Below are 27,782 nucleotides of genomic sequence, written 5' to 3'. Positions count from 1 at the left end.
AGGGGGAAGAGCACCAGAACACAGATTCCTCTGCAGCCCACAGTGCAGACCATAGTGAAGGCTGTCCTCAGTCCACAGAAGCCCAGGGCAGAGCAGATATCCACCTGCAGCCTATGGAAGTCCACAGGGGAGCAGACAGCCACCTGCAGCCCAGGGAGGATCCCATTCCAGAGCAGGTGAATGCCCAAAGGAGCCTGTGATCCCATGGGAAGCCCTCACTGGAGCAGGCTCCCGGCAGGAGTTCTGATCCCGTGGGGGACCCACACTGAAACAGCCTGTTCCTAAAGAAACACACCCTGTGGAAAGAACCCGTGTTGGAGCAGTTCATGCAGAACTACACCTCGTGGAAGGACTCACACTGGAGAAGCTTTCAGGGAAGTGCCTCTGGTAAGAGGGACCCTATGTTGGAGCAGGCGAAGAGTGTGAGCACCCTAACAAATGAGTAGGCAAGAGGGGCAAGCTTAATTTTTATATTTTCTTTCATTGTATCTTTACACTAATTAGAGGCGCTTTCTCCCTTTCTGCAACTCACTTTGGACTCTCCTATGAAAGGCCAAGATTCTTCAGTGAATCCATGTCCCTTCAGGCTGTATGTAAGAAACTTCACCTTTCGTAGAGGCAAGTCAGTCAAAATATTCTTCAGAAAAAATAACTGCCATTCATTTCATAACTACAAGTATTCCTGCATGTCTTCCCTCAAAATCTACTGATGTGTAGACATGAAAATTAAAGGGTGTTATTGGTGTCCTGTCACCCCAAAACAATATCATTTCCACATATCATCTCAGTACTCAGGTCCAGTCTCATTTGAAAATGAACATACAGATACAAACAGAGTGAAAGCTTGGGATTTCCCACGGCTCCTCTCAGATAATTTGGCTCTTAAAGCACCGCACTACCTCAGTACAGAAATCACAACACACAGAGGCTCCACAGAACTATTAGATGTATTAGTACTGCATAACTGCTAGAAATCCCAACCCTGATTTGAGTCTGTTTTCAGAATACTGGCTGACTAGTTTTGATAGCAAATTATGAACGCCCCGAAGCAGACAGGGAAGGTAGGTAACTCGAAGATCACACAACAGGTAGCACAGCCAAGAAATAGTCCATTTACATGGATTCTTATAATGTTGCATTTTGCAGACCAACTTCTCATGTTAGTTTTTCCATTTTCTTTTTCAATCAGGCGTTTCCCTCTGCTAACCAACAATTTAGCAGAGAATTCAGTTCTAAACAGTTTTAAGGAACCATGGACCTTAAAGGATGCAGCCCTACTGATATGGCAATAACAATTCTATCTCACAGTGCAAACAAAACCCACAGCCAGGTCTTTGGCCCAGTCTTTTCAGCATCCTGCCATAGCCATACTTTAACACTTCCTCTGTGCTCACTATGGTTGGGTTGGTTTTTTCTTTTTATTTCATTTTTAATACTGGTGTAAACGTACTGAAAGGATTTGTCATTATTGCAGCTTAATATGCTAATACTGAATCTTTGCCAATCGTAACTCATGACATTTGCAGAGGCAAGTGGAGACCGTTTCCAGTCATGTCACACCCAACAAGTATCCAACACAAACACAACTGTATGTTCATTCCTTGGTAAATTATTGTAGGGAATGTAGCCAGAAACAAGAGCATCCATTTTCTAACCCACCTTGGAGTTTACTTTGTGAGCAAAGCAAGCTGTGAAACCAGTAGCTCATTGGCCCGTTGAACTGCCCCGTAAGGACTACAGTAGGCTATCTTTAACAGACTTTGAATTTCTGTTATGTCAGGTCACGTTAAGTCCCATAACGCTACACACTGTCAGCTTGAAGCAGAACACGGTGCAACCTGACACGGTGGAAAAAAAAAACACCACAAATCTGATCTGAAACGATGTGGCACACGATACACTGAAGCACACGGTGGTTTCAAAAGCAAATGCAGTAACATGCTGACCCTCTAGAGAGAGAAAATAACAGGTGATCTTTCATTCACTCTCTGGCAATGCGTTATGTCTCTTTACACTATAATTTAAGAACTGTCAAGGAATCTATTGCTAAAGGATCTCATCGGCAACAGGTTAACAACAAAGACTGATGGGCAGATGACTGTTAGCCTCAATAATGTGCTCCATTACAGACCTAAGCACGTGGGTGGAAAGATTTGGCCTGAAACTTTGGATTCTGTGTTGAGGACATGGATAAATCAAGCTCTCCCAATATTTCGGAATGCTTTTGAAGCTGCTCCCATCACTTTAATCATTGATTTCCACAGACCAAAGAAACACAACCACTATGGCAAAAAGCAGGTGTCATGCAAGCTTTTTCTAATAGGATAGAAAGACCTATAGCTTCTGCTAAATATGAAAATAGTTTAACACACATATCAAATCACGTTGCTTACAAATAATGAGGCATTTCTGGAGTGCATTATTAAAGGATATTTATGTGGCTCCCTAACCTGAACAGGATTTACAACTAAATGGGAAACTGAAAAATTAAAAGAATTGGTTCTATAAAGGTAAAGAAAAATGGGGAGCATTTTTTAACAAAAGCTTTCAAAATGCTCCTTAGGAACTGGGAAACACAAAGGATAAAATAAGTAATCCTTTGTAGTTAATGTTTTTTGCTATTTTTTAGTCAATGTTAATTACTTAAGACAACTTAAGATGGGAAGTCCAAACTGGAGACATAACTTGAAATCATGCAAAGAAATCACCTTTCCATATATATATATATTTATTTTAATTTTTTTTTGAAGTAGCAAATATTGCAGACTGGGTAGGAATAAACTGACAAACCTGTGGAAAGAAGGGGAAGAGCGCTTAGGTTTAACACCATCTTTCACGAATACTTCATGTTATACTTTTGTATAACAACTTGAAGAGCAATTTGCATATAAAAAGAGTAAGTCAGCATTGACCTGTTGATCCAGTAGTCTAGCTGAGCTAAGATCCCTAAAAAGCTTATCGGTAGTGTTATGTTTCTATGGCTGGAGATTATTTCCATTTTATTAGTGCCACAGAACTTGCAAAACTTAACAAGGCTGTAGAGTTTGATGTACTGAAAGGGCTCTTCAATAAATACAAGGGTCATAAGGAAATAAGCAAGGAAAAAGACATCAAATGTTGGTATAGTTTGCACTAAGCGTTGGTTATGGGAATGAAATACAAAATACCTGTCTGTCAGTGAACAGAAAACTAGGGAAAAATAATTCCAGAAATAAAAATAAATGTTTTCTATTTACTTTTTGATTTATTCAATGTATTTAAAAACATAGGAAAGCTCTGGAGATAAAAGTGAGATGCCGGTCCTCAAAATATCTCTGGTCATTACTGCTGTTTTGGGAAAATAAACATAAAAAAAGCATCTGCTAATAATATGAAAAATATATCTATTGAAGGTAAAAGATATTTATATTGAAGTACTCGATTGTAAACACTGACAAAACTAATTCAAAATATCCTAAAAGAAAATAAGAATTACGTAAAATAAAAGCAGATTTGTGCTGTGAAATCATGATAAAGGTATTAAAGCTCTTTTTTTTTTTTTTTTCCCCCCACAGAGTGAACAAGCCCCACTGACCCAAATGTCTATTGGCAGCAGGTCTGTCTCCTTACAACAGAAACAGCATTTTTGGAATTTCAGCTCCTTGCTAAGGTCTGAAAAGCCAAGTACTTCCGTACTTCTGGTGGACAGGAATTATTTGCAAAAACTACTGCTCTTTACTTCATAGAACAAAAACATTAAAAGTTTTTATAGCATTTTACAGTCTAGGAATGACCGAGATCTCAATTAATCCAAAATACATTGTAGCTGTTTTCTCATCAGCCCTCACTTGCAAGAGAACATCAGTGGATGCAGACAACTGCCCCAGGCAAATGCCAAAATCCAGACATCTTCATGACTACCACTGTGAACCTGGAAATGGGCTGTATTTGTCTGCATTGGAAACACGGGGTTCAGAGGGTCTGTGACAGGGGGAAGAAGAGCGACAGGAAAAACGTCTTTTTCTACCACGATCTAGACTGATTTGTCCATGACCACCTCTTCCATTTGGGTCTGCCAGCACCTTCTGGAGCCTTCTGATACTTCTAAAATCCCTCCTGATGCCAAACCCTCTCTCCAGCACTGCAGCACAAAGCAGAGCACTGTCAACAGTGGCATTGCCTTTTCCAGGGACAGACATGCCCCACCATCAAGACACAGCGTTGTTCAAAAGATCCTAATAAACCAATTATCCTTCAGAGCATTATGAAAAGATTCCTACCCTGAAATACTTTTAATAAAGCCCCCCAAAATAAAAGCCCCACTTTCCTGCTGTCCCTCTCCCTCCTTTCACTACTAGACAGCCTCCCATCAAAAATTCTTCAATCATGAGAAGTAAATAGGAAGATTAATTAAACATTTGCTATCTAAATAAGTCCCGCTCTCAAAAGAAAACATAATCATTTTTATGCAGGAAATGTCTCTGTGTAAACATATTAAACTTTCAATCATCAGCATACAAGGACATTAGAGAAAAAGAGCATTATCTAAAGCAGAATTACCTTCCAGTCGTAATGTCTGCCATGTAAGCATCCGAGTACAATGACACAGAGACCAATAGAGTGGGAACTCAAAATTAGTACAGCACGATAGGACTGAGATTCTGTAATTATTGCCCTTTTAATGCACATCGGGTAGCAGACACAACTCTCAATTATCAAAACGTCCTGGGGAGTGGGAGCTAGCATTGCCATCCTCAGTTGCTGGATTACACCTATTATGTCTCTGCCAGCCTATAGACCTTCTTTCAACTGCCTTAATAGCGATGTGAAACACTCCACACATTACAGAAAGAAAATTGTGAGAGGCTTTATTATTGTTTTTTTAGACTTTCCAATAGCAAACAAAACTGTTTAAAAGGGAAGACGAGGACAACAAGGCAACGTCTCTTCACAGTCTCCCAAGCGCTTGTTCTTCTAGCACATGGACACTCAGGCGGAAGTCCTTCAAAGTGTGATTAAACACATACTTAAATATTCTGCTACCTCACAACTTTGAACCTCTTAACATCACGTTTAATTTTTATCTTTCAATTTAACATTGGACATAAGTTAATCTATGAAAAGAAGTTGAATTTGACCTTGAAACAAGTCCTTCAGTTAATTTTACTTCAATGTTGTGTAGGTTACAACATATTTTACTTTGACTATCATCAGGATTTACAGCCAACCATTTCCAATATTTATCAGCTTGGCTGACTTTAATTATAATAAGCATGGAGTTAACTTCAAATACCACATCGATCAGATTAAGTTCTCAGAAGCTCTCAGCAACATCTAAGCATGAATGCTAACTAAGGTAACACAGGCTTCCCTGTTATATCATGCATTAAGAGCAGAGCAGGGACTGAACCAGGAGAAGTCAAGAAGAAGTAACTTCACACATCCACTATACGGTGAAGACAGCAATAGCAGGGCTGTCTTACCTTGGGAAGTCCCTAAAAACCAAGTGCTCAACATACACTGTGCGGTCTGATGGAAATCATGTGTTTTCCAATTGATATACCAGAGAGACAGCAGGGAAAAAGCAAGAATAGAAGAAAATCCTAGGAGGTAGTCAGCTCACAGCGCTTAAACACACAAACTCTTCTAGGTTTGCTACTTTCTGTTCACAAATCAGCATCACATTACCTACATACAGCCTGACCTTGCCAAAATAATTCCCTCTCCAGGACAGACCAAACAGAATAAATTTATTCTGGAAAGCAGAATAGTAAATAAAATGACCAGGGACACACGAATACAAAGTCATAACTTGAAATGTTTTATAGGTCTACAAAACCAGGCACTGCTCTTCTCCAGGGGTTTCTGTGTTGGCTTTTTCCATGTATACTTGCAAAGATGGTATACACAGCTAATGTTTGTTCTATGTCCACTCAGAGGAACTAGCACGAGAAACGGTACACAGTTTCAATGAAGATACGTTCCTGTAAATTCTGAACATCGTGCATTAACATCTACTCTACGGTTTCATAACACTCTCTTATTTGGCAATCTGGAAAGCTACATGTTGATTTGCAAACAAAGAAACTTCCAGGTTTTTTTTTTTTTGTTTTCTCCAGAAGATTCATCTTTTTTTAACGTGAAATAAACAAACTCCCACTCCTACAAGATTTTTTTGCTATGCTACCTTTGTATTCAAAGCTGAGTTTCTAATTACAGACTCGAGGTATCCAACATTCATCAACGTAAGCACAAACTGCTTTTGCTCTTTGTTTACAGAGATGCATACGCATTTGTCTGTATTGCTCCGTGTGTGTGTGCATCTAAGTAATGTATGTTTTACACATCTATATGCAGCATGAGGACATGAATACAAACACAAAAAAATGCATCCTTTAAATAGTCTAAGCACATACGTTCACGGGTGTCGCATGCATATGGGTTTATCCCCTTTTTCTCCTATCTCTTACCCATCCTCAAACGCTATCAATTAGTCTCAGCAACAGGCGGCTCGCAGCAAGGACAGACACACAAAATCAACTGCACGTTCTCAAAAAGCTGGCTGTGCTTTGTTAGCTGCTGCGTCGCGGTACGAGCAGCTGCTATCAGAGAGACACGTCACTAATTGTGAAGACTGCAGGGACAGGAAGACAACCAGCTCCTGATTAGCCCCCTGATTAATGGTACCCAAATGATTTTGCAGCTCTTCATGTCGGGTGGGAAAGCTCACACGCAGGAAGAACCATAACACAGTCCACAAGATTTACATTTGAGCAAAGCCTCTAAAGCAATGTGTGATCACAAAGGGAGAAAGGCAGATCGTTTTGAAGGCTCTGACATGCAGCCTCAGCAACTAAAGTGAGATATGAGCCTGGCTGCACAGTGTGACAGTAGTTATGGCTTCTCACCAATTACTTCTAATAGGGGCGGCTCCGTTCCCCATCACTGTGTGAAGCGAGTAGAAAGACAAAGACTGTGCCTTAAACAGACACACTAACTGCAAAGTGCGCGGCTGTCAGATGAACCACAAATGACCACAGAAGCCACTTCAAACTTAACAAATACTGATCTAACCCCTTTGTCCCTAAAATAAAAGAGGAAAAAACTGCCTGTGAGCACAGTGAGGCCCCTCCCAAAGCTGGTACTTTGCAAAAAAACCAACCATCGGTTCAATGATCTCTTGCCTTGCTAAGCACTTTGGGTCAGCGTTAAAGAGGGGGGGAAGAGCCTTCTCTGACAGGGATGCTAACAAATCCAACCCCTATTATGAAGCAACAGTCAGAGCTCGTTCTAAATAAGGATGCTAAAGTAGAGCCATACCACCTTTTCTCTGAAAGTAGGAATTCACAAGAGGTTTGTTTGAAATGTAGGAACAACTAGATTTTAGGTTGGCTTCTTCCACTACTATTTTAATAAGAAGCTTTAGGGGCTGGACTTCAGCTCAATCCACACCATAGCTACCAACTTGCTCTGTGATAAATATTTCTCACCTTTAAAAAAGCAAACACATCCAACTCCCCTCCCTGTACCCAAGACTCAAATACTTGAGAATGACAGAAAACCTGTGGGAAAGCCACAGAAAGAAGGACACAAACACTGCTTGGTCTTAGTATTAGATTTCAGGCTGCTGAAATCTGTGTGATATCTGGAAGGTTATGGGTCACGCATGTAAATCTGACTGATGAAGGATAGGTACAAGCTACTCTGATAAGTAAAATGTGCATTAAAGCCTGATTGACTGACTGGGGCCAGAATTAATATGACCGAGGACACGTACATATAGATGTGGTTTGTAGGAATATACATAAATCCTTCTCAATTAGGATCTGAAGTCCCTGAGACATTAAATAGTTACACAGAAGATTGTGTTAAATTCCAGTAAATATGTTTTGCCTTATTTTTTTTCAAAAGGTCTTAGCGAAAATACATTCAAATGGCAAAATACTCATTGGATCAAGCACTTCAATGACATTAAAAGCCAATGGAACTTCAATAATGCCCCTGCTATGGGATCTCCAAAAACTTCTCCTTGGAAGTTCAAAGCATAGAGATGAAGCATCTTGGCAGCTTCTGTGGTCTTTAAGTTTAAGGACTATTCTGGCTTTATTGTGTTTCAAACATATGGCCTTTCAGATCAACAGATCAAGGTCCGTAACAGACAACCCACAAGGAGACAGGCTGGAGGGAGATTCTGGTCCCTGTAAACATGGCCATGTCCTACAGAAGATTAATGAACAACTTGCTTGTGGATGCATTTATACATTTCAAATAACTAAACGAGGAATTAACATCACACATTGCCATTTCTATACAATTACCACAGTAATTAACAGCAATAAACACTAAATGTTTAAAATCCTTCTTTCAGATCATTATCATCCTTCCTTACTTCTTCCTTAAAATAATAATAATAAAAAAGGGATATTTCCCCCTAAAATCTCTTTAGCACATAAAGAATTAGCTAAATAAAAAGCAACCATCCTCCCACCCAAGACATATGGGAAACAAAGCTATTTGCGTTTATCCCCACAGGTCTCCTTCTGCTTGCCAAATTCTAGTCTTTAATTCATTATTAAGGCGAAAAAAGAGAGACCCATTTAGCTGCTAGTTTTTGTTAGCAGGTTTTGCTAAAGAGAATACTCAAATCAATATCAATTCCTCATAGCATCATTTCAACCACAAGATGTTTTTCTCTGTTAGGTGGGTAATATAGATAAGAATGCTGAGGGACACATTGATCTCCACATCTCCAAAATCATTCACACCCACACATAAAAGACATAGGTATTCTCACCTCCTAATTTTCTAATAAATCCATGACAAAAAATAGTCCCTACAGATTCGGCTGGAGAAATAGTTGAAAAACAGCAACGATCACAAGTAAGAGGAAAATTCGATGAGGCTTTTTTGTTTTCTAAACAATTGCTCAAAATCCCCAGATGGTTCTCCTGATGTTCTAACACTTAAGCTTTCATCGTTATTAAGAAACAAAGATCTAATTAGCTATTGTTTTGCTAGATAGCAAGGGTAATCTTTCTTCCTACATTAATATTAAAAACCTGCAATGAAAACGCAATCCTCTCCTGCAGAGGGCCAGAGCTTCTCAAATACTGCTCCCTGCCCCAGATGATTATTGTTTTTGTAAGGATTTTCCATTCCTCCAGTGGCACTGCCAGCCCTTCTACAACAGAAGGGTCTCAAATTTGTCTACGTTTACCATACAGTGATTAATGGCCACAGCACAGAGAAGAATAAATTTAATGAAGTCCTAAACAAAGGAAAAGGTCACCTTGAGAGGAATTTAAACAAAAAGTGAAAAAGAGGAAAGTAGGTATTGCATTAACCATCATAAAATGCAAACGTTGTTTTGGCAGATCCTAAGACAGCACAGTGACTGCTGGAGACCAAGGTTTTTAAAAATCATTTCAGAAATGGTTTACTCCATCCCAATCCACTATTCAGCCTAATAACGAAGAGTCTTCCTGACATCAGCTGAGGAAGCTAAACCACAGAAGGTCAGTTAACACACAAAAGGGACCACTGGCACATGAGAAACAAACCCTTCCCCGAGCAATGCGTCTGTTGGTTAGATTTCCTCATGTTTAACAAGGGTTGATTACAACTTTTAGCACTCTTGAATCTTCCATAGACACTTTTATTTTGAGATTCCCTGACTGATAAATCTAAGGAAGCACCTGATTCTTAGCCGTCTGAGAGGTGGCATTAGAGTTCACACCGCAGGCTTTTGTGCTGCAGGAATCTGGAGCTCACCCTTCTATGGACCACCTATATTTTCAAAATGTATAGAGAAGGCTTGAGGCTTCTGACATATTAGATTGGTTTGAAATTTAGATATTAGGAAGAAACTCTTCAAAATGAGAGTGGTGAGGCACTGGAAGAGATTGCTCAGGAAACTTGTGGCTGACCCATCCCTGGAAGTGTTCAAGGCCAGGTTGGATGGAGCCTTGGGCAGCCTGAGCCAGTGGGAGGTGTCCCTGCCCATGGCACGGGGGTTGGAACTAGATGACCTATAAGGTCCCTTCCAACTCAAACCATTCTGATTCTATGAAATTGGCCAACAGTATCAAAATTATTCAGGACACAAGCAGACAGATATGATCTCACACATGCAGAATGTAATCACGGAAGCTGGATTCTTTCAGGAAACAAGTAAAATCAATAGAAAGTGAACAGTTCTTGCAGCACATGTAGACAGCCCATTCTGCAAACAGACGTGTTTCACTGAGAAGCTATAGTTAGCCTTTACAGTCCCTCTATCCAGTCTAAAGATATAGCACTTGGCACACGCACACGTTTCACTGGATAGGAGCTGATACTGTTTCATGGGCCTCCTGCAAGGATGAGATCAGGCTCCATTGCTTACAAGTGCTTCATGCAGGAGTTTCTCATATCAGACAGACCTTTCTGCCACAGGACTCAAACTCAGGAGTAATTTTGAGTATTTTAGGCTATAAATTCTCCAATTCCCTTCCTGTGATTACTCATTTATATCTGGATTTGAAGGAGACCATTCACTCATTTAAAGGTACACTGGTAAATCCGTTCTTGTGTATTTAGATAATCACGCACACTTCCCTTCACTGAAAAAAGAAACTAATAAAGATTTCATCTTCATTATTTAAGCCAACCCAATCCAGGTTCTTTAACTCAAACAAGAACATAGAACTCAGTCTACAAAACAAACTTCCATCTCTCCTTCCTATAAAGCGAAGCTTTGAGTTAGCTTTTATGCTGGTTTTTTTAATGTACTACAATGAAGTTGCTGAGTCAGTGAAATCAAGCCCTTGTATCACCATCACCACAGAAACTCACCCCATAACTGGAAGCAGACAAATCTCACTGCTAACTTTGTAGTTTTCACTCAGCCACTTCAGTCTAATATGATTTTTTTCAGTCATATCATGTTATAAACCATCAACTGATTTTCCAATGCAACTCTCTGAAGAGGCTTTAAATGTCTTATTGTTCTGTGACAAAACCAAAAACTTCCAAGAATTCTATTATTGCCAATCAGCTAATTTTCTGTCCATTTCTCTTGTACGGCAGGAATTGCTAAACACATCCAAAGTGAACTGGATAGTAACCCAAACAGAGAGAGTATTGCTGGGTACTAAGGAAAAGCCTACGAATACAGGCTCTTTGCTTATGTTCTGCATACAGAGATGGACAGGAAGCACAGAAGTGCCAAAGGAAGGCAAAGCGCTGCCAAAAGGGCACTGCTTTGAGCTCAGGAGGGAAGAAGACAATCAGATTCCACCAAAACACCCTTCTGTCACCTACTGGCATTACTGCCCTGACGGGAATTTAACAGCTCACTGTGACCAGTTTGTGGTTACCAAGAAGGTTTTGTATTTTCCAGAGTCACTTGTCTCTGGGATTCCAACCCCTTCCATTACCACATTTTGTTATTTTGTTCTTTTCCAATGGTGCAAGTAGTGTTATAGAGAACACTTGTCGTTCATACTCAGTCAGCCCCAACTAATTAGCCAATAATCCAACATTTAAAGTGTTCCTCTTTCTTTACCTCCCATCCTTTCCCACTGCAAGGGTGTTCTTGTTGTTCCTCTTTTAATACTGGAACATATTGTTTCACTTAATTACAGCTTGTCCAGACTTATGTGACTGCACAAGATGGAAGAGAATAAAAGATACAATACATCACAAAGACTCCCACAGATCCTACTTTGTGCAGCAGAGACTGAGTATATCACTAAATATTGCTTGCTAAGAGGAAAAAGAACGCATCTTGAGCATCAGAAATCTGCGGCCTGTACCTTCTTTTTTCTCCTTTCAAAATAAGATTTTATAAGCTTACATACACTTCCATGCAAGACAATCTTAACACAGCATCTTTAATGAAAGGCAACAGGGAAGATCTTTACTCAAAATTAAAGCACACTGCACTTCCTCCAGCCAACTGGATTTCTATTACACCGCAAGAGCCTGGTGGGGTATCCAGCTAGGTGTTGGTGCTCAGGCTGGGCTGACTTATGAATACAATGCCAGAATTTGACCTTTAATTATTCTTCCACAGCAGGTGGGATTCATATTCCTACTTACGAAAATAAATTGAAGAAAAATATTTCCTCTTTGTAAAGATTTTATAATCTGAAGGGTAACGGTGATTACAGAGTAGTGTTGGTTTTAGTTAATGGACTAGTCCTCTCTTAACAAAGTTCTTTGATGTTATAATACAGCTTTTGGAAGACAAGGGATATCTTAATTCCTGTTAATGGCAATGTCAAACATTAATGTCAGTGGGCCAAAGCAAAATGACTTTCAGAATCACTGAGTAGTCGCATTAGGACAAATGAGATCTCTGGGTTATGGTCTGTAATGCAAAGAAGGCATTTTATATTTCAGGGACTGAATATTCCTGGGTCGTTTGGTATAAATATAACACTCATTTTTCCATGGCATAGTTTCTCTGTTTTCCTCACTCCACATGGGTGCTTTGCCATGATGATAGTTTGCTGATATAAAGCAAAGAGTGGCTAGAGGGAGACCAGAGGAAATCACAATCACAGAGATCAAATTCAAGCCAGCCATAATATATACCAGAGCAGAGTTACCGTCCTGAGTTCCCTTCCAAGTCTACTACACAACAGCTGAAGATTTATCCAGCCAAGGGTTCAATTATTACTGACAGATGAGATAGGCTGCTGGGAAATGGGGACCATCAATAGTTCCTGACCCCATAAGACCTCCCAATGATGAACTAAACTACTGCCTACAAGCAGTGTTACAGTAGCTGCTTCTGTTCAGAGCTCTCCCATCTCAGGGAATCATCGATAAAATTATTGTGAGAGAAACTCCCACTCCATTTTCTTCTCTTTCTTGAAACCCTCCATGAGTCTCCCATGTGACTTAGAAACAGCATTTTGGGTACTGATTGTTAAAGCAAGGGATACAAAACCAAAATACCCAGAATTAAAAAGATCTTTGTAGGACTCCGTGTTCCCCAGTAATGAGACTAATCCTATTTACTCAATTTGTAGACAAAAAGTAATGCATTATTTCCATTTAAACAAATGCTATAATAGCATGATGAATATTAAATCACTCTCCAGTGGAACTCAGACATCCAGATTACATTCCTAATGGGCTCTGACTACGAATAATCCAAATTGTGAAGCCTTTTTCCTCCGCATTTTATTTAATTCTTCACAGTGTAATGATGCATTTGCTTCTAAAATAATTTAAGTAACTCTTGAAAGAACTCCTAAAGCAACAGATCTAAACATTAAATACACCAATGCACACATGCAGAAGGTGCAAAAGTCCTGCACAGCCCAGTTCAAGAAAGAGCAGACATTAAAAACAAGTTTTAGAACCTCACTGAAAGCAAAGGAAGATGCCTAGTTTATAGTCACACAGCTTAGCAGTCCAACACCCTCCAAGTCTCTGCAATTTTTTACACAATGGAACAGGAAGAGCTACCTTAGATCTTGGAGTATGATGCGTTAAACTGTAAATTGCTCAAACACTATATCAAAACTCAAACAATATATCAAAAGAGATATATGAGGTTCATATATCTCTATGTACCTCACTAAACGGATAGTTTAATACCAAGTCCTAAAGGCGAGTTATAACACTGATGGCTCCAGTACTGGCTGAGTGTACAACTTGGGGTTGTGCCCTAAGGCCAGACAACTCCAAACGCTTTGAGGCCCACATGGTTGAGGGAGTCTCCACGGTTTCACATCAACGACTTCTTGAAGAGAGAGAGCATCACGATGGAAACTTTAACAATACAACTCCCGAGAGTGTTTCACTAACAGGAATTCACATTTCTTCATTTTCTACCATTTCCTGGTCTAATAACCTGCTAGGCAGACTACCTAACTCATCTTTGTTTGCATTCATCTCCCCTGAAAAATCAATCAAGCTTTGCTTACCCTTCATGATCATTGCCCCTTTTTTTCCTCTAGGGAAAAATATCTTGCTTTCCTTCTTACTGTTACAAAATAAAATATTACCTTGCATTTCCATGAGGGCAAGGGGAACGGCCCATGTGTTTATTTTAATTCAAAGTACGAATTATACTTATTTCATATTCCACGAGATCACTGCAGTAGTGACTATTTACAGTCTCAACTTGTCTTTTCAGGAAGTGTGGCTTTGCATTTAAATGTAATCTTGGATTGCATAGATCAGATCTTTCCAGTTCCTGGATGTTGAATGAAAGGCTGCTTCTGTCCAATAATTTTGCTACATTATATATACAACAATACAGTAGTCTACAAATTTATAAATATATGAATATATCACAGGCATAGAAAGACTGTGCAAGAGCGATAATAGAAGACTTCAGGTCTTTTATATTCACTGTGATCTTCAAAATTACTCCCTCCTACGAAGAAAAAGACTAATAATGTTATCTCTTCTCTAACATATTCAGTCACCGTGCTCTACAAGCACAGGAGATACAAGAAGAATCCTTCAGAGTGTGTTCATCACTGTTTATCATTGGCTGGTAGGTAAAAGGAATAGTCCTGGCCAAACCACTAGCTCCCCCACATAAAGAAAGAGTGATGAAGAAAGCCAGCAAACCCACAAAAATATCTTAACCATAGGAAAAATAAACTAATAAAATTCAGTATCTACATACAAGAAGTGTGAGAAGGAGAAGGAATGGGATTTCTGTCTCAACAAAGAAGAGACAGAGTCGAGATGGGAAGCCACACTAACTCTTGATTGGCTAAAACAAAAAAGAAACAATATCCACCCAGAAAGGAAGCCAGAGTCCTGCCCAGATTAGCATCAGAAAAATTACTAGGAGGAAGTTGGCAAAAGCAGGAAGGGAGATGGGGAAATACATTTCCTTGCTCCCATATATGAACTCATGTATACATTTACACACAAGCATATCCACATATATATGTAAATTACACACTTCTATACTACTTTTCCTTGATATCCATACATGAATATTTATATACACACGCATACATGTATTCTCTCCGTCTCTCCTACTACCACTTTCCATGAAAGATAATAGAGATCGAGAACATATTCACCGAAGTTCATGGTGATGTTGGGCTACAGCTAGACTGGATGATCTTAGAGGTCTTTTCCAACCTTAATGATTCTATGTGAATATATCTTCTCAGAACAACAGCATTACTGCCCGAAGCCCTGCATACATCCTTCCAGGACAGACTTCTGTTCTTCTGATGTTCAGCTTTCAGGTATGCATTTAGTGAACAACTTCTACATGGATGTATGAACATTCACACTCTAACAAATGTGAACTAGAGGGACTCCCTTCCAGAATTAGTGCCTCAGATTCCCTGCTCAACTACACCAAATCATCCTCACATTTCTCCTTGTCATTCACACATGCCTGAACAAACAGTTTAGCCTTATGCCATGGCTTGAAAAGTCAAGACATTTAAAAAACTACCATCGGACGGGGAAAGAAATTCAAGAATGTAGGACCTTCTGCAAGTGACATCTACAATTTTCAAAGATCTCTCTTAAAAATGAATTAACTTGCACTCTCCAGCTCCAGGCTGTTGAACTTCACACTTTCTCTAGTCAGTGTGTGCCATATTCTGAAACATTTCTCTGCTTCGGAATATGAAGGGTTAAAAACAGTCGCAAATAGCCACTAGTTTCTGCAAAATTAAGGCTGGAGACTGTTCACTAAAATGTAACACTGAGTTGAAAAAGAGACAGTAAAGAATGCACAATGAGTGCCTTCAGGACTACAGTAATAATCACTTTGACCAGATGACTGAGCTGAAAAAAGTAGTGGAAAACTGCTTCTAATAAATACTTTCACTTAATTTTTTTTCTCAAGAGCTTCACCCATAAATATACTTCTGAAGTCTTTTAAAATACAAATTGATTTTAAATATAATTATTTTTAATAAAGAGTTCAAGCTTTCCGTTTTCAAAGTGTCACACCACAGCATTTTTAATATATTAAAAAAACCTGCATCCTCTCTTTATAAAACATTTTCAAACTATATGAAAGGTTGAAATTATTTCCTTACCTTGCCTTGGATTTATGAGTAAGAAAAGCTGCCTAAAACTGCCCAGGCTGGTCATCCAAATATCTCTTACTAGCTTCTACCATTACGGTACTCCCCAGGCTGTGATGGCACTCAAGAATAAAGGCTTCACCGTAACTTTAAGATCATATCAGGCATTACCCTAAGAGCATTTAGGGAATAGATTTTATGGGAAATAACCCCTGTCCACAGCTCCCATACCCTGCTTGGAATTACAGCAGACTTAAGAGAGGGTAAGTCCTACTTCTATTAGGATGCTTACTCATGTACCTTAAAAATCAAAGCACTAGAATTAATTTATAAGTAATAATCCGAAGTGAAATTGACTTTCTTTAATTACATTTAGGGTTATATACTGAGATGCATTACTAAATAAAAAATACTATCAAAAATGACAAAAATCCATGCTTAATTTAAGTAGGCCAATTACTTTAAGTGCTGCTACAGTCTGAAAAGTGATTCAAGGATAAATATGGGAACACACAATGCCATTTCTTCAATACCTTCCAGGCCAAATCCAATGTAAAAGTCAAAAGGTCAATTTTTTTTCTCTGCCCCATAGCATCACAAACTCCCCATTAAGCTTGGAGAACTTGGCTAAACTCTTTCTTTCCTGGCATTCTCTGCAGCAGCAAAGATAATTATACATGATTTTACAAGACACACTCTTTCCACACAAAAGCCTTCATTTTTTTCCCAGGTAGAAATTGAAGATTTTATGTTTGTCTGGAGTTCAGACATCCAGTATCCCTGGGTGAATAATAGTTGGTGTGGAATCTGCATAGAATAAATGCTCAAAGGATTTTGTTCTTAGATTAAAAGGTGCTTAAGCGCTGTTTATTCCTCCCTTTATCATCTTATAGAGCAGCACCAATGACAGATATCCAAGGATTCCCTCCCTAAGTCACTGCTGTTGCAGATTGATGACCACAAAGAAGTTCTGTTTCTCTGCCACAGGCTGCTTAAATGCCGTACATTTTACTATTCAAACACAGCAATCCCAGTTCAAAATCCTCTGCAACAACTCCAGCTGGGATGCTCCAGCCAACTGAAAACCCCAGGTATTTTTACTAACACATGCAGACTCAGCCACGCAGCCCATGCAGAAAAAGAGTAACCATTTCTGGCAGTGTCAGATTCACTGAGCGGGCACATACCAACACAGGTGCATTTGTTTCAACACTTCTTAAGCACCAGATTCCCCATATTCGCTTTAAACAAGGCATGGTGACTGGAAAAGCCTGCAGAGAAATACGGCAACCCTACTAACACAGAAGGGGTTATGGCAACCCTACTGACACAGAAGGGGTTGTCTGACAGCAAAGATAAAGATGCAGGAAGCAGACGATAACTCGTGTTACACCCATGAGAATAAAAGAACTCTTAAAGACAAAGTAAAGCAGGTAAAATGAAAGTAGCTTACGTGCTAATGCTCTACTTGGCTTTTGCTGTGGCAGCTAATGGTTCACATCACAACTGAAACGTTGTTACACATGGATTGTGTAAAAACATGTCTTTCTCAATTTTCATTATTATACTTTTTCATAAATTAAACAATCGCGAGAATAGTGGCCTGTACAAAGGGATCTTTGCAAAGGTGAGACCATTCCTTGATCAACAGTTAGTTTTAGATCTATTAATAGCACAATTCCTGTAACTTTCAATCAAAGGCAAGACCCTTCACAGGTAGGACTCCAAAATAAAGCTGCCATGTGATTGCCATAGGAAACAGAACTTCCCAAAGAACTCACACTTTAAACCAATCTCTTTCCAGGTAGCAAGATTCATCAGGAAGCAATCAAAATTAAAGGGGTATCAATGACCACGATATAAAAAATGCATCTCGAATCTTGAAGGAAAAAAAGATTAATTTTGAAAATAATTTATAAATCAATAAATTGCAGGTTTAAGTTTGGGGGCTTTCCCCTGTAGAAACAAAGCTCCACAGATAGATTTGAAATGTCCAAAATTGTTCAGATCTTTTCTTATATAAATACAGGAGAACAGCATGGTTATGTACCAGCTGACCTTGTCCTCAATAGTACTGCTCAATAGGAGAACAGTGGATCATCAAGAAGAGTTTGAATGCTGCAGCTATTGAGTCTGAGATCTTTGAAAAGTCACTTCTCCAGAACCAAGCTATGTCCCATTTCTTGATATTATCCATTTATTTACCACGCGTGACAAACCTAAAAGCTGATTTCAGGTTAGGTGGAATGCCACAGTGTATCCTGCTTTTACCATTTCCATTTACCTATTTTTTAAAAACTTCCACATCTTTCCTCTGAAATCTCTCCATCTATTGTTAGAGAATGTAAGGCATTTTACCGAAAAAGACTATATTCTTTCACTGAAGTTGTGCATAGAAATTTCTACCTGTAGCTTCAGTGTAAAGTAAGTCATATCTTATCATAAGCACCAAAACAGTAAGAGCTATTAGGCTATTCAGTGACTCCTCTGTATTTCTCACAGCCAAATCTGTTACTTTCCTTTAGTTTAGCCAGCACAGAAATTATAACCCAAAACGTACATCTGATAAGGGCCAAGAAATTCACAAGGTAAATAATTCTCAGCCTCAGTATAGCACAGCATTACTATAAACATGGACTTCTTTCAATTGTAGAATCTTATTTTGTCTTTAGAAAACTTGACAGTTTTCACAGGGAGGATATCTAGGGATTGGCTGGTTTGCAGAGATCAGCAAGTGGACAAATTAAAACTGTACTCAAGGGAATAATATAACTTCCAGAGAGCAGGTAGAGAAGGGCCACTTATTACAATAAACCACGAAAGCTCAGTGCTAGAAACCTCTCTGTAATCACAAATGTATATTACTCAAGTGACGCCCCCCACCATGGCCAGCATTCAACTCTGGCACGTTGAATGGAGAATCATAGAATAGTTTGGGTTGGAAGGGACATTAAAGATCATCCAGTTCCAACCCCCCTGCCATGGGCAGGAACATCCCACTGGCTCAGACTGCCCAAGGCCCCATCAAACCTGACCTTGAACACCTCCAGGGATGGGGCAGCCACAACCTCCCTGGGCAACCTGGGACAGTGTCTCACTACACTCATGGTGAAGAAATTCTTCCTAATGTCCAGTCTACATCTGCCCCTCTCCAATTTATATTCGTTCCCCCTCGTCCAATCCCCACCAGCCTTTATGAATGGCCCCTCTCCAGCTTTCCTGTAGCCCCTTCAGGTACTGGAAGGTCACTATACGTTCTCCTCGGAGCCTTCTCTTCTCCAGGCTGAACAAGCCCAACTCTCTCAGCCTGTCCTCAGAGGGAAGGTGCTCCAGCCCTCCGATCATCCTTGTAGCTCTCCTCTGGACCCGTTCCAAGAGCTCCATACCCTTCTTACGCTGAGTATTCTCTTCAATACACCATTGAAAATCTCTCATTATAGAGAAAGAACACAATTAAAGATCTCTTTTGCAATTGTAGAAGATGATGGATGAAATCTAAACTATGTGCACAGATACACATATGATTACTTTTCCAGCTGCAATTTCACCTTAATTTCCTTTCTTTGTACTCTGTTCATAAGTCACCACAGCAAAAAAAACATACGCATCACATTTTAAATCAGAAGTGTTTGCAGGGTTTTAAAACATATCATAGGAAATTTATTTTCCCCATTACAGATCCTATACCCTTCGATCAGAGTGCTGAAAATACTGCGAGTTTAACATATGGAACAGCGTTCCCATCCATTCAGTAGGTAGAAGGGAGTAGAAAAAAAAATCATGCACACAGTTCCTTTTCACTCTTAAGAGTTAGGAGCAAGGAGCTTTGTTTTCTTTCGTTGCTTCTTTACACTCATCATAAGGCACTAGATTTCCTTGGGCAGAGATTCCTTTTCCTCAAGTTTCAGCCCAAAGTAAAAATTTTAATGCAGGAAATGCATCAGACATAGTGAAAACTCTAACTCTACCTTTTAGGTCAATGCCAGGAAGTATATTGCCAGGAAATTTAGTCCAAATGGAGAATACTGTGAGGAAGTATGTGAAAAAAGAAATGGTAACAGTTATTGTGAAAATTAAAGAGAAGAGTACTCAGCTTCGATAAGAATTGTTTTCTGGGAATGGGTAGAGGCCGTGCTGACCTTCCTCGCACAGCTACGTGACCCCTGCCAATCAATGTCAATGCTTTATTAATATTTTACTGAAAAAGTGTGAGATGATTCAAACTTCAGCTATCTGGTAGGTGTTGCTAAGCAACTTTGATGGCTGTCTGAGAACTAGATTTCACAACAACCTTTCCTTCAAACCAAAGACCTATGTCCACTTGAAACACTTTCCCCGTTGTCAATGAAGAATCCAGCAAGTTAAATTCTACTCCTCCCTTTATATTTTCCTCTCCGCTTCCCGGTTAAAAAGAAATTAGAATAGCGTTTGAAACTCTCTACTTTACTTACCGTAATCGCTGTCATAAAACACGATGAATTTCTGCCACCGCAGCTCAGTGACCAGCTTCAGCATCACATCATTGAGGCGGACGGGTGGGCGGGCGGCCAGCGTGTACTCCTCCTCCTCCAGGCTGGGGTTCAGGTGGCAGGCTGTGCGCGGGGAGCCGCCCGTGTTGCGCTGTACAAAAAGATGTGGGATGTGCATGGCATCCGTCAGGGACTGCAGGGCATTAGCCGAGGCACAACCAGTGGATGTCACTAAGGCTAAGATCCCCAGGGTCATCAGGTCACAGGCTGGAAAACACAAGAAAGCAAGTAGGGTTACAACAAGCTCAACAAACCCTCAGACCAACTCAGATGCTAAAAGACAACAAGACAGGCTTTGTCCTTGCCAATAACAAAGAGCTGAAGTGATTTCTATTACAGTATCAATGAAAGCCTTTCAGAGATAGATCCTGCACCTTTTACAGTAGGAGACTGTAACTGCAATCTGTACCGATAAGACAAAGTTGAGGACAGATGGCTTTACTGCCGTCATTTCTTCAGACAGGAGCCGATATGGATGGGAGATAATGGCCCTTCCCTTCAGGTCATTCTTGGTGGAAGCAGGAACTTAAGTCTCACCTTTAAAAACTCACTTCATTGCTTTCTCAAATTAGCCTTTGTTGTGCACGTTGGATGAAGACTTTAGATAATAAAGAGCAATTTCAGTTTCAAGGATTTGTCTTATACAACAGAGTTTTGAAGGATTTTTAAATTGATGAAAAAATATTCACAGTGTGTGTCAGAGCAAGAAGAAACAACAAAGACAGCCCTTAGAACAAAGGCAACTCATAAATAATTAAACAATTATTAACAACACCGTAGCGGTCTTTAAAGAGACCTGGAAAAGCACGTACCATTTAAAAACACAGCATACACATAAGAGTCTATCTGCTTTTGCAAATAAAGCGTTCAGTGAGTTTGAAACATAGGCAGGCAAGGATGGGGAGAGCCCCGGGCACCCTTGCCCTACCGGCTTAGGGCACCTGGCAGCTCCCCACACGGTTCACCGTCCCAAAGACTCTTCCAGGTAAAGGCAACCTGCTATTCAGCTGAGACTGGAAAATGTTTCCAGCCAAGGCCCTCAGCTATAACTCAGCAGCTACATAGTCAGTGGAGGAGGTAAGACTGGTTTTAGTTCAGTTTTGCTAACCATCTTGGACAAGGAGCAGCAGCAAAGTTGGTACCCAGGAGCTCAGCACAGCAAGCACTCACAAGCAAGTGCTGCACCAGCACTTCCCACCCTCTCCCTCCTTTGAAGGGGTCGTGGCGTGAGCTCTGGATTTCTGTAGCTGTTTCAGTCCCTGAGCAGCCGCCTGCACAAGCCCAAAGGACCCAACCAGTCTACCTTCCCGGACAGAGCTCACCATGACAAAGCCAGACAGCAGGTGACTGGAGATGCTCTATGTCCAGCTGCAGCCTGCTTCAGCTTACTAACAACAACTAAATGAAAGAGCCTCTGGAGTGCGGTTTGGGGATCCCTCTAGGACACAGTCCATACCTAAGCAGCAACGGCAGCTCCCAGCTGGAGAGGGGAGGGTGCCAGGACCAGTGCTTCCCCCGCACAACACGACTGCCCACACATGACATGCTGTGGGACTGCTGGGCATGCATCGAGGCTGGTAATGCAGCCAGGATGCACGGCCACCCCGCTACCGAGCTATCATCCCTATCTCCGCCAGAAACACACCAAGCAGAAAGGTAGGAAACGAAACACAATGTCTTAAAATGGTTTCTTTTTCCTCCTCTAAACGCTTATAATATCGCCACTTTCAGAGGCAAAAATGTGAAAGGAGATGGACATGTTACGAATAATTAATAATAATTAACAGTCAACTATCAATTAATTACATAAAGCCACGGTAATTACATACATGAAACTGCTTCTAATGCAACCAATGAACCGTTTCACCAAATAACTTTTTAGAGTTATTTCAGAGATAAAATAAATATATTTCACTTAGATATGGGATAACGCAAAGATGATGTTTGATCTTCTCTACGTGGAACAGTCAACACGTATCCTAATGCAACAGAGACAGATGAAGTGCTTTTAAAATTATTTCCTTGATGGTCTTTACAATAAACATATGTCAGCTGCATTATCTAAATTTACTCTGTGTCAATTATAGTTGTATGAAATTGTTCTTTGTTTTTCCTGAGAGCTGACCTGATTTAACAGCAGGGAGGCATTACGTTTGCCAAACAGGAGAGCCAGGTTCGGGAACAGATTTGATTTCCCAGGCTTCTTGCCAGAGAAAACCGAACATGTCATACAGGTAATTTATTTAGTCACAGTAGGGAAGGGAACAGAAAAGTGGGAACAGAGGGAGAGAACAGCAGAGCTGAGCTATAAACCCCTGCAGAGATCACCAAGCAGCAAGCTTTGCTGTCACTGAGGGTGAGAGAAGCAAGCTACACAGGTCTGTAGGAAGAACAATTTACTTGCAAAGCAGCCAAAAGGAGAGAAAAAACAAAGCCCTTTCCGACAGGAGGCTGCATTCGGAGTGACTTATTTGTGGTATACAGAGCTGATCACCAGTTGTATAACAAGAGAGAACTTCATTCAGCGGCTGACACTAATCAAAAGCTGCTCGCTTATTAGCAGTGAAGACCAGCGATAGGAGAGACCACAGCAAACGGCCCTCCTTATCTCACAGCACAGCCGAAATATCTCAAAGACTATTTTGGTTGAGGCATTTTCCCAGTGTTTTGTAGTTTGTGTCAATAAGGTAGACTGAAGAATTAGTCAATACGCTTCTACGTGCTGATATTTTGTCAATTGATTATGTTCTGCCTGAAAGCACATGTTACACTGTAAATGTTATCTCCTCTTGCCTCTCTGTTTTGAGATAGTAGTGCAGACAATAAAAAGCTGGAATGACTAAGGAAAAAAGGTCTCATGTTTTCCGAATTGCTTTCTTTAGTCAAATTACAGAATGCAAAGCAGAATGTGTCACATTTCTAATGGAAAACTTCCACTATATAAAAGTACAATTGATTCTAAGTTCAACCTTTCCACGCTTAACACTGAAAGCTGAAAATAAGCTTTCAACACATAAAGAAGAAAAAACATGACTTTCTACATGAGCAACGTAATGAGGAACAACTACATAACAGGCTCAAATTCATGAAAAAAACCTCATGAACTCATAGGACATCTTGAAATTCCTTGGCAAGAGAGTAGTCAAGGACAATACTATTCCAGAAAAAAAATGGTGACATTATTTTTTAGGATTCCCGCCACAAGTCTGTGCTTCCTCGCATAAAAAACTTGGACATGAGAAGAGTAATTTTCTGGTTTACGTCATACTAGCTAAGGATTTTCAGCAATAATCAAGCATCCCTGGTTATGTGACTAAGACACTAATTCCCTATATCCGTTGCAGCTCCATAAGCACTCAAAAGAACCTGCAATTTTTGCACACGAATTTCTATAACCCTCATCTTGATTTCCTTAAAGCTGAAATACAGAGATTTGAAGTGCCTTAGTTCATGTTAAACTACTAACATGAGGGAAAGGAGAATCAAAAGAAATTGAAACCTTTAGTGATATTTAATTACTATAATTGTAGTTATAACAATTTCATTGTTGTAACTAAGATGCTTTCATATTTATTTATCCTGTAGATATATTTATTTAGATAAGTTTGAAGAAACAATACTTACAAAGTATTTGTTCCACCAATAAAAAGACCCAATGTTCTAGCAATCCTGCCTCCAGCTTTCACTGTTACATGAATAGCAGCAGTTATTAGTTTACCGTACTGAATGCTTTTATCACCATCAGGCTTCATTTTAAGACATTAACATCCTACAAGCCATACAGTAAGAAATATGCATGTTAACACCATGAAAACATTAACATCACCATAAAAAATAAATATGCATTCACCTATTTGAACAGATCAAATTATGTCATGGAAGGTGTTCGTCACTGTTGGCCTCCATCAACAGACCATCTCTCAAGCTTATACTTAGAAGTTTCCCAAACTATTGATTAATCCAGTTTTCAGCTGTTTCAATTAAATCTCTCTCCTTTCCTATTCTTCTTAAGTCTGTTTTCAGAAACTCCCCTTTCCACATCTTCTTGACATTTTACATCTTGAACTGTTATTTCCATTACAGAGCTTCACAAGACACTGTCTGCTCTCTTCTCCAGCTATTGCCTTGCTTTTCTTCATTTAGCTTCTCCATGTCATCTGTCATGATGCTAACAGAAGTGAAACAGATTAATCTATTTGGGCCATCTTTTAACATCCATTTGTTTAACTTGACACATTATAGCAATGACTCTCGCATCATAGCAATACATACTAAACTTTTCTCTCCTTTTGTGACCCACACCTCATTCCAGCCATACCCCATTAAGACCACATTTAAGCCTGGAAGAGAAGCTATTATTTTTCAGACTGCACTTTATCATCCATATTACCTTTCTAATCAGTGGGAGTCCTCATGGAGCATGAGATAATTCAAGAATTCTGCTTTGCTAAAATCACATTTAAGGTCTCGCTCTCTTACCATTGCCTCACGTATTACCATTCTATTTCTGAAGACAGGTGCAGATGGCAAAGTCCTGATTTGGCACCATCTTCATAGGGATATTTTCACTAAAAGCTTTAGCTCAGATCTCTCTGTAATTAAATCCCTCTGTCTCTAAACTGCAGGCAATCAAAATACTCCAAGAGAAACTGTTATCTTGCTCCTGGCAACACAATGATATGACCATCTTCCAGTCTCCCTTTCAGTGGTTTACTATTATTCAGAAAATGGTAGAAACTTGATCCTTTGTTTCCACAATTGTCAATAGACCAGCTGCCACTGTAATTTCACATCTAACAATATATCCACCTACTGGCATTCACACCATCTCTTCAAAGTTCAATGCCTTTCTGTCTCTCACTTCTGTGTATCACTATAGTTGGTCCCTCCCACTTTAGACACCATCTGATTGTATTTAACAAACTCTCCCCAAATTGTTTTTTATTTTTAATTTGATTTCTTTTCTTTCTTCAGTTTGAGTAACTCTTAGGAGCTCTCACTGAAAACAGAGAACCTTCCCAATCACAAATAACTTGCATTGCAAAAAAAAAAAAAAAATCACTGGTTAAAAATTGACATGCTGCTGCCTTTTTGCTCAAAAAGATTTGCAAATTAAGGGAGAGAATCCTTAATTCAGACCTGGCAAGAAAATGGAAATCCAGCCACACTGCATGCACCTGATATTTTTGGTGTAGTACTCTGCAATGACATGATTAACAAAGTTGGCACTTAAGCATTTGTAATTAGGTTTCAAAGCTACCATCCTGCTGAGATGAGATGAGGGACTTCATGCTTGCCTTAGTATTATTGTCTCAGTCAATCTGGCCAAAAACTAATTTTTCATGTTGTTTATGTTTGAAAACCCGTAGGGAAAAATAATTTTACCATTAAAATATCAAATGCCAAAGAAGACCTCAAATTCGGGGTGGAAGGAAAAGGAGATCTCTTTGTGAACCTAAATCCTAATATTTCATGAGATTATCAATGCTTGATAATCTGCATTGATTCTGCTGAAAGTGCCCAGCTAGCAAACCTACCGACTGGCCTAGCAAGCAGATCTAGAATATCATGTGCTACATACAAATAAACACAGAAGAAACTAGCCATTGTATTATTCATGTGTACAAAATTTAATCTGCAATTTGGTTAATGAGCCAATTTTTATACATAAGCAGACAGACATAATAAAAGTTTCGAGTGAAAAACTAGAAGAGTGAAGAGTTAGAAGATAGAAATATAGTTCAGACAGTTGATAAGCTCTATTTTTAATCAAGCTGTAAGTCCTTCAGCAAATGCATTCATAAACTAAATGGAAAAAGTCTTTCTTGGAGGTTCGCCTGGAGCACTGAGATGAGATAGAAAGGATGATATAAGGAAAGAGCGCAGCCCACCAAGCAATACTTCAAATTTAAGAGGAGGATGACAATTCCTTCAGCTGAAACCAAAATAACACAGACCACAGCAGTGAGCGTTTTCATACATAAACCAAATTCCCATTGTAGTATACGAGAAACTTTCACAAACCTACAGCTAAATCAGTCACACAGAAAAAAGACTAGTAGCTACCTACACTTTAATTTTCTTTAGGTCTCAAAAAACCTTTAATATTTAAATGCTTTTAAACCAGTTCATCAGGTAGCCAAAATTACAGAATGAGCTTATTACCATCACTGAAAATACTTCTATTAAAAATACTGATCTATAGAAAGATTCACTCTGACTATGGGTGAACTAAGAACAACAACAAAACCAGCCATCTAAGCACTCACTCAGCCTGATACTTCACTAAACGTTGTTTCCTAAAGAACATTTTTTTCCTTACTTTATATTATTAAGCTTACTTACTTTTCAGCTTCTTTCATTAACTGAGAAAGGCAATTCATAAGGAATTTGCATCATTGGCACCTAATGTCACGCTATGCAGTTGTCCTTTCAAAAATCAGCAATAAGTATATTTTTCTTTGCTCCATTTCTGTAGTCCTTTACTTACCTTTATGTTCTGTACTTACACTACATTACTTCAAAAACTAAGAATTTATTATTTTTATTATGAAAACCCTGCACAAAGCTGTTGTTATTTGTCACAAAGTAACTCTTATTAGGGAGGAAAAACAACAAACATAGACAACAAAAAGTATTTTATGTAGTACTTTTATTGATGTATCACCTTATATAGAGTGTAGTTGAATATTTCTTACTCCATTACACAGATCTTCAATCAAAAAAAATGCATCTTGAAACAAGAATGTAGATTTGCAGTTAATCCACTGTGGTTCGATGCAAAAAAATCAAACCAATCAAAACCCTTAACTACTCCAACTTAGAAACGTACGGGTTTTGGATATAACATTTGAGAACAATAAATATTTCCTCCCCTCCATTCAAACAGCTCTTCTGTATCTGGGAGCAGGATACAGGCATTCTTAGATCCCACAGTACTTGATGTGATTATTTTGGAAGCCACAGGAAAGTCTGACAGCCTCACGACAGCTCCGGATGGCATTTGTGTTTCCCTGCTCGCTACCATTCAGACCCCGGATGTGATGCCAAGTCTTTCACCAGGAATATGAATTTCAAATCATGACAGTATTCCCCATGTATAGTGACACACTGTGAGAAGGGCCTTGGAGAGCCCCTCCAGTGATTAGTCCAGCATTCAAAATACAAATGCAACCAGTGACAAACACTGCAAACTCTCTCTCAATAAATATAAATAAATTATCAGTCTGAGAACCAGAAAGGAAAGAACATACCTGCCGTT

General features: G+C 39.5%; 1 protein-coding gene across 8 annotated transcripts in view; it reads right to left on the bottom strand.

Moving 5' to 3' along the window:
- GRID1 (glutamate ionotropic receptor delta type subunit 1) overlaps positions 1-27,782 on the bottom strand; it is a 599,405-nt gene that overhangs the window by 295,394 nt on the left and 276,229 nt on the right. For all 8 annotated transcript variants that reach the window (XM_054071863.1, XM_054071868.1, XM_054071862.1 and 5 more), the window contains one exon: positions 20,444-20,728. In XM_054071863.1, coding sequence (XP_053927838.1) covers positions 20,444-20,717 — 274 coding nt within the window. In that variant the 5' untranslated portion in view covers positions 20,718-20,728. The remainder of the gene's footprint in view (positions 1-20,443; positions 20,729-27,782) is intronic.

Source organism: Cuculus canorus, chromosome 7, assembly GCF_017976375.1.
Source record: "Cuculus canorus isolate bCucCan1 chromosome 7, bCucCan1.pri, whole genome shotgun sequence".
Taxonomy (NCBI): domain Eukaryota; kingdom Metazoa; phylum Chordata; class Aves; order Cuculiformes; family Cuculidae; genus Cuculus; species Cuculus canorus.
The sequence above is the reverse complement of the archived record's forward strand: the minus strand, read 5'-3'. Positions and strand labels throughout refer to the sequence as shown.